Consider the following 8376-nt stretch of genomic DNA (forward strand, 5'->3'; position numbering starts at 1 on the left):
GGGGGGCCGGGGTGGGGGGGGGCTGGGGGGCGGCACAGGGGGACGCACACGCGTGTGGGTGTGTGTACAGGTGGGGGGGGGTGGGGGAAGGGGGGACGTCGCTCCCGGGGTGGTCCTGGATGTCTTTGGGGTGTTGGGCTGCAGGGCAGGGTGACCTAGAAACCACCCCCCCGAGCCCCCCAGACCCCCCTGAGCCCCCCAGACCCCCCTGAGCCCCCCCAGACCACTCTGCAGACCCCCCGAGCACCCCCTGAGCCCCCCAGACCCCCTGAGCCCACCAGACACCCCTGAGCCCCCCCAGACCCCCTGAGCACTCTCAGACCACTCTGCAGACCCCCCTGAGCACCCCCTGAGCCCCCCAGACCCCCTGAGCCCCCCAGACCTCCCTGGGCCCTCCCAGACCCCACCCTGAGCCCCCCCAGGCACCCCCAGACGACCCCTCAGGCCACCCTGTAGACCCTCCTGAGACCCCCAGACACCCTGGGCCACCCCAGACACCCCCCATGAGCCCCTCAGACCACCCTGAGTCCCCCCCAGACCCCCCAAGCCCCTCAGACCACCCTGCAGACCCCCCCAGCACCCCCCTGAGACCTCCTGAGTTACCCCAGACCCCCCTGAGACCATCTGAGCCCACTCAGACCACCCTGAGCACCCGCTGAGCCCCTCCAGCACCCCCTGAGCCCCCAGACCCCCCTGAGTGCCCCATGCAGCCCCCCCAGTCTCCACTGAGCACCCCCTGAGCCCACCCAGACCCCCCAAGACCCCCTGAGCCCCCCAGCACCCCCTGCAGACCCCCCTCAGCACCCCAAGAAGGCCCCCCCCAGCACACCCTACGACTCCCCCAGGACCCCCATCACCCACCCCAGGACACCCCCCCCAGGACACCCCTCATCCCTCCAGTCCCCCCAGGACCCCCTGAAGCCCCCCCAGGATGCCCTGCAGCCCTCCAGCCCCACCCCCGGACCCCCTGCAGCCCCCACAGGACCCCCATCATCCCCCCAGCACCCCTGCAGCCCCCCAAGACCCAATTCACCCCCCAGACCCCCCCCAGGACCCCCTGCAGCCCCCCCCAGACCCCCATCATCACCCCAGGACACACACCCCCCTGCAGCCCCCCAGCACCCCCCAGGACCACCTGCAGCCCCCCCAGGACACACCTCATCCCCCCCAGTCCCCCCCCAGGACCCCCATCATCCCCCAGCCCCGCCCCGGGAACCCCTGCAGACCCCCCAGCGACGCCCCCAGAACGTCCTGCAGACCCCCAGGACCCCCCTCACCCCCCCAGCCCTCCCAGGGCCCCCTGCAGCCCCCCCAAGACCCCTGTCACACCCTGCAGTCCCGCCCCAGGACCCCTGCAGCCCCCCCAGGACCCCCATCATCACCCCAGGACACCCCCAGGACCCCCCTCACACCCCCAGCCTCCCCCAGGAACCACTGAAGCCCCCCCCAGGACCCCCATCACCTCCCCCAGGACCCCCTGCAGCCCCCCCAGGACCACCCGCAGCCCCCCAGTCCCCCCCAGGACCCCCTGAAGCCCCCCCAAGACCCCCATCACCTCCCCCAGAACCCCCTGCAGCCCCCCCAAGACCCTCCTCACCCCCCCCAGGACCCTCTGCAGCCCCCCCAGAACCGCCTGCAGCCCCCCAAGCGCCCCCCCAGCCCTCCCAGAACCCCCCCTCACCCCTCCCCGGTCCCCCCCCCAGCCGCCGGATCGGGCCCTTCCCGGCGGTCACCTTGAAAGACCCCACCGGCAACCTGGAGGGGGGGCGGGGGCCACCCGCACCGGCGACATCCCCCTCCCCAAGACCCCCCTCCCTCCCTAAGAGCCCCCCCCCCTTCCCCGGTACCGATGGGGTACCCCGTTCCCGGTGCAACGGGGGGGGGGGGGATGGTTTGGGGTGAGGGGGGAGGATGCTTTTGGGGGAGGGGGGATGGTTTGGGGGGGGGATGGTTTGGGGGGGAGGGGGAGGATGCTGCGGGGGGGGATGGATTTGGAAGGGGGGGGGTCACTCACCGTGCAGGGGGTGCCCGGTGCCGCCGGTACCGCCCGGGCCCGCCCTGCTCACGGGAGGCGCGCAGCCGCGCGTCCCCGACGCCGCCCCGGCAGGCAACGGCGGGGACGCGCCCCCCCCCCCCCGTCCCCCCCCCCAACCTCCCGCCGCGCACGACGTGGAGGGTCGGACCCGCCGCCGCACCGGGAGCATCCCCCCCCGCCCCCCCCCAAACCGGGGAGCCGTGACGTCACACCCTCCCGACCCCCCCAAACCGGGGCTGGGAGGAGCGGGGGGGGGACCTTATGGGGGGGGGCACGGATCGGGACCCTATGGACTGGGGGGACCCTATGGCGGGGGGGGCACGGATCGGCACCTTATGGACTGGGGGGACCCTATAGACCGGGGGGACCCTATGGGGGGGGCACGGATCGGGACCCTATGGACTGGGGGGACCCTATGGGGGTGGCACGGACCGGGACCCTATGGACCGGGGGGACCCTATGGCGGGGGGGGCACGGATCGGGACCCTATGGACTGGGGGGACCCTATAGACCGGGGGGACCCTATGGGGGGGGGGGCACGGATCGGGACCCTATGGACTGGGGGGACCTATGGGGGGGGGACACGGATCGGGACCCTATGGACTGGGGGGACCCTATAGACCAGGGGGACCCTATGGCGGGGGGGCACGGATCGGGACCTATGGACTGGGGGACCCTATGGGGGGGGGACACGGATCGGGACCCTATGGACTGGGGGGACCCTATAGACCGGGGGGACTCCTATGGGGGGGGCACGGATCGGGACCTTATGGACTGGGGGGACCCTATAGACCGGGGGGACCCTATGGACCGGGGGGACCCTATGGACCGGGGGGACCCTATGGCGGGGGGGCACGGATCGGGACCTTATGGACTGGGGGGACCCTATGGGGGGGGGACACGGATCGGGACCCCTATGGACTGGGGGGACCCTATAGACCGGGGGGACCCTATGGGGGGGGCACGGATCGGGACCTTATGGACTGGGGGGACCCTATAGACCGGGGGGACCCTATGGACCGGGGGGACCCTATGGACCGGGGGACCCTATGGCGGGGGGGGGCACGGATCGGACCCTATGGACTGGGGGGACCCTATAGACGGGGGGACCCTGTAGACCGGGGGGACCCTATGGGGGGGGGGGCACGGATCGGGACCCTATAGACCGGGGGGACCCTATGGACGGGGACCCTATGGGGGGGGGGGGGCACGGATCGGGACCCTATGGACCGGGGGGACCCTATGGCGGGGGGGCACGGATCGGGACCCTATAGACAGGGGGGGACCCTATGGGGGGGGGGCACGGGTCGGGACTCTATGGACTGGGGGGACCCTATGGACCGGGGGGGACCCTATGGGGGGGGACACGGATCGGGACCCTATGGACTGGGGGGACCCTATAGACCAGGGGGACCCTATGGCGGGGGGGCACGGATCGGGACCTTATGGACTGGGGGACCCTATGGGGGGGGGACACGGATCGGGACCCTATGGACTGGGGGGGACCCTATAGACCGGGGGGGACCCTATGGGGGGGGCACGGATCGGCACCTTATGGACTGGGGGGACCCTATAGACCGGGGGGACCCTATGGACCGGGGAGACCCTATGGGGGGGGGGAACGGATCGGGACCTTATGGACTGGGGGGACCCTATAGACGGGGGGACCCTATGGGGGGGGGGCACGGATCGGGACCCTATGGACTGGGGGGACCCTATAGACCGGGGGGACCCTATGGGGGGGGGGGCACGGATCGGGACCCTATAGACCGGGGGGACCCTATGGGGGGGGGGGGGCACGGATCGGGACCTTACGGACTGGGGGGACCCTATAGACCGGGGGGACCCTATGGACTGGGGGGACCCTATGGGGGTGGGGCACGGATCGGGACCCTATAGACCGGGGGGACCCTATGGGGGGGGGGGCACGGATCGGGACCTTACGGACTGGGGGGACCCTATAGACCGGGGGGACCCTATGGACTGGGGGGACCCTATGGGGGGGGCACGGATCGGGCCCGTATAGCCCGGGGCGGGGCACAGCCTGGGGGGGCCCCCGGCCCCTCCCCCGGCCCCTCCCCCTTGGCCCGAAGGTGGGGGATGGGGGGGGTCACCCCTCCCCGGGGCGGAGCCGAGCCCCGGTGTCCCGCCCCTCCCCCTCCCCCCCCCCCTCCGGTGTCCCGGAGCCATCGCCGGTGTCCCCGAGGCGCTCCCGGTGCCCCCCCCGGTGACACCCCCGGTGCCCCCCCGGTGACACCCCGGTGACACCCCCCCGGTGACACCCCCCCGGTGCCACCCCCCCCTCCGGTGTCCCCGAGGCGCTCCCGGTGCCCCCGAGCCCCCCCACCCCGGTGTCCCGGAGCCCCCCCAGTGACCCCCCATTCGGTGACCCCCCCCCCCCGGTGACCCCCCCCCCCCGCCATGGCCACCGTGAAGAACATCGCCATCTTCGGGGCCACCGGCCGCACGGGGCTCCCCACGCTGGCGCAGGCCCTGGAGCAGGGTAAGGGGGGACCCCCCGGCGCACCCCCAAACCCCGCGGGGGCGGCGGCCGGACCCCCCCCCCTCACCCGGCCGGGGGGAGGGGCTGGGGGCGGGGGGGGGGCGGGGGTCGTGGGGGTCAGGGGGGTTTGGGGGGGCGTGGGGGGTTATGGGGGGTCTGGGGGGTTTGGGGGGGTCAGGGGGATTTTGGGGGGCATGGGGGATTATGGGGGGTCTGGGGTGTTTTGGGGGGGTCAGGGGGGTTATGGGGGGGTCAGGGGGTTTTGGGGGGGCATGGAGGGTTATGGGGGGTCAAGGGGGTTTGGGGGAGCATGGGGGTTATGGGGGGTCAAGGGGGGTTTGGGGGAGCATGGGGGTTATGGGGGGCATGGGGGTTATGGGGGGTCAAGGGGGGTTATGGGGGGGTCAGGGGGGTTTGGGGGGGTCAAGGGGGTTTGGGGGGGCATGGGGAGTTATGGGGGGTCAAGGGGGTTTGGGGGAGCATGGGGGGTTATGGGGGGCATGGGGGTTATGGGGGGTCAAGGGGGTTGGGGGAGCATGGGGGGTTATAGGGGGTCAGGGGGGTTTGGGGGGCCAGGGGGGTTATGGGGGGTCGCTGGTTTGGGGGGGCATGGGGGGTTATGGGGGGTCAGGGGGGTTTGGGGGGGCATGGGGGTTATGGGGGGTCAGGGGAGTTTGGGGGGCATGGGGGGTTATAGGGGGTCTGGGGGTTTGGGGGAGCATGGGGCGTTATGGGGGGCATGGGGGGTTATGGGGGGTCAGGCGGTCATGGGGTTAGAGGGGTTTGGGGGACCAGGGGTGGGGGGTGAGGGGGGTTGTGGGGGGCTTGGGGGGTCATGGGGTCATGGGGGTCAGGGGGGTTAGGGGACGTTTGGGGGGGTCAGGGAGGTTTGGAGAGCCAAGAGGGTTATGGGGTTCAGGGGGGTTATGGGGGGTCATGGTGGTTTGGGGGGTCAGGGGGGTTATGGGGTGCTTGGGGGGGTCAGGAGGGGTCAGGGGGTCGGGGGGTCAGGGGTTTGGGGAGATTTTGGGGGTCCCTGGGTTTATGGGGGGCTCAGGGGGGTCAGGAGGGTTTGGGGGGTCCAGGGGGGCTTGGGGGGGGTCAGGGGGGTTTGGGAGGTCATGGGGGGTTGGGGGGGGTTTGGGGGTCCCTGGGTTTATGGGGGCCTCGGGGGGGTCACGGGGGGTTGGGGGGTTTGGGGGGGTCACTGGGTTAAAGGGGGGGCCTGGGTGGTGGTGGTGGGCCTGCTGGAACGTATAGATCCCACTTGGGGGGCAGACCCAGCCATTGGGGCCGTATAGAGCCTATATGTGGGGCAGGCTCAGCCGTTGGGGCCATATAGAGCCTATATGTGGGGCAGACTCAGCCGTTGGGGCCATATAGAGCCTATATGTGGGGCAGACTCAGCCGTTGGGGCCGTATAGAGCCTATATGTGGGGCAGACCCAGCCGTTGGGGCGTATAGAGCCTACGTGGGGCTGACCCAGCATGTGCAGGGTAGATAGAGCTTATCTGGGGCAGAGGGAGCCCATATGGGGCTGATAGAGCCCATATGGGGCTGATAGAGCCCGTGTGGGGCTGACAGAGCCCAGTCGGGGCAGGGGGAGCCTCTATGGGCCGTATAGAGCTTATATAGGGCAGGTAGAGCTCATGTGGGGCAGACAGAGCCCCCTATGGGCCATATAGAGCTGCTATGGGGCAGGCAGAGCCCATATAGGCCGTATAGAGCCCTTACGGGGCAGGTGGAACCTATGTCGGAAGTGTAGAGCCCCTGTGGGGCAGGCAGGGCCCCTATGGATCGGTTTTGGGGCAGGCAGAGCCTGTATGGGCCATATAGAGCCTATGTGGGGCAGATGTGGGGCAGGCAGAGCCTGTATGAGCTGTATAGAGCCTATGTGGGGCAGATGTGGGGCAGGCAGAGCCTGTATGGGCTGTATAGAGCCTATGTGGGGCAGATGTGGGGCAGTCAGAGCCCCTGTGTGCCCTACAGAGCCCCTATGGGGCAGATGTGGGGCACACAGAGCCTCTGTGGGGCAGATGTGGGGCAGGCAGAGCCCCTGTGAGCCCTATAGAGCCCCTGTGGGGCAGACGTGGGACAGTCAGAGCCCCTGAGGGCCCCATAGAGCCGCTATGGGGCAGACGTGGGGCAGGCAGAGCCTATGTGGGCCCCATCGAGCCGCTATGGGGCAGCCGGGGGATGCTGAGTCACCCCCTGCCCAAACCGCTGACTCACCCTCGGGCGGCGGCCGCGGGGCCCGATCCGGGCCAGCCCCCCACACCCCCTCCCCGTGCCCCACGGCGGAGGGGAGCCAGCGGCGGCGGCCTCACCCCACAGGGTACGTGGTGACGGTGCTGGTGCGGGATCGGGCCCGGCTGCCCGAGCGGCTCCGCCCCGCCCGCGTGGTTCTGGGGGACGTGCGGGACCCCGCGGCCGTGGGCGAGGCCGTGCGGGGCCAGGACGCCGTCATCATCCTCCTGGGGACGAGGGACGACCTGGGTACGGCGGCAACGGGGGGGCCCCGCCCCGGCACCCCCCAACCCCGGCACCCCCCGCCCCGGCACCCCCCCGCCCCGGCACCCCCCAACCCCGGCACCCCCCGCACCCCGGCACCCCCCGCCCCGGCACCCCCCAACCCCGGCACCCCCCAACCCCGGCACCCCCCGCCCCGGCACCCCCCAACCCCGGCACCCCCCAACCCTGGCACCCCCCAACCCCGGCATCCCCCGCCCCGGCACCCCCCAACCCCGGCACCCCCCAACCCCGGCATCCCCCGCCCCGGCACCCCCCAACCCCGGCACCCCCCAACCCCGGCATCCCCCAACCCCGGCATCCCCCGCCCCGGCACCCCCTGCCCCGGCACCCCCCAACCCCGGCACCCCCCCGCCCCGGCACCCCCCAACCCCGGCACCCCCCAACCCCGGCACCCCCCGCCCCGGCACCCCCCAACCCCGGCACCCCCCAACCCCGGCACCCCCCGCCCCGGCACCCCCCAACCCCGGCATCCCCCAACCCCGGCACCCCCCGCCCCGGCACCCCCCAACCCCGGCACCCCCCAACCCCGGCACCCCCCGCCCCGGCACCCCCCAACCCCGGCACCCCCCAACCCTGGCACCCCCCAACCCCGGCATCCCCCGCACCGGCACCCCCCAACCCCGGCACCCCCCGCCCCGGCACCCCCCAACCCCGGCATCCCCCAACCCCGGCACCCCCCAACCCTGGCACCCCCCAACCCCGGCATCCCCCGCCCCGGCACCCCCCAACCCCGGCACCCCCCAACCCCGGCATCCCCCAACCCCGGCATCCCCCGCCCCGGCACCCCCTGCCCCGGCACCCCCCAACCCCGGCACCCCCCGCCCCGGCACCCCCCAACCCCGGCACCCCCCAACCCCGGCACCCCCCGCCCCGGCACCCCCCAACCCTGGCACCCCCCAACCCCGGCATCCCCCGCACCGGCACCCCCCAACCCCGGCACCCCCCGCCCCGGCACCCCCCAACCCCGGCATCCCCCAACCCCGGCACCCCCCGCACCCCGGCACCCCCCGCCCCGGCACCCCCCCAACCCCGGCACCCCCCGCACCCCGGCACCCCCTGCACCCCGGCACCCCCCTGCCCCGGCACCCCCCCGCACCCCGGCACCCCCCCGCACCCCGGCACCCCCCAACCCCGGCACCCCCCCGCACCCCGGCACCCCCCCAGCCCCGGCACCCCCTGCACCCCGGCACCCCCCGCGCCCCGGCACCCCCCGCGCCCCGGCACCCCCCAACCCCGGCACCCCCCGCACCCCGGCACCCCCTGCCCCGGCACCCCCCTGCCCCGGCACCCCCCGCACCCCGGCACC

At 73.4% G+C, this 8376-nt stretch overlaps 1 protein-coding gene across 1 annotated transcript in view; it reads left to right on the forward strand.

Annotated features, from left to right (window-relative positions):
• Positions 1–4417: 4417 nt before the first annotated feature.
• The window catches only part of BLVRB (biliverdin reductase B), an 8563-nt gene continuing 4604 nt past the window's right edge, over positions 4418–8376 (forward strand). The window contains 2 exon segments of the mRNA XM_064437412.1: positions 4418–4538; positions 6873–7034. Of these exon segments, the coding sequence (XP_064293482.1) occupies positions 4457–4538; positions 6873–7034 (244 nt within the window). The 5' untranslated portion in view covers positions 4418–4456.

Source organism: Phalacrocorax carbo, chromosome 31 (assembly GCF_963921805.1).
Source record: "Phalacrocorax carbo chromosome 31, bPhaCar2.1, whole genome shotgun sequence".
Classification (NCBI taxonomy): Eukaryota; Metazoa; Chordata; class Aves; order Suliformes; family Phalacrocoracidae; genus Phalacrocorax; species Phalacrocorax carbo.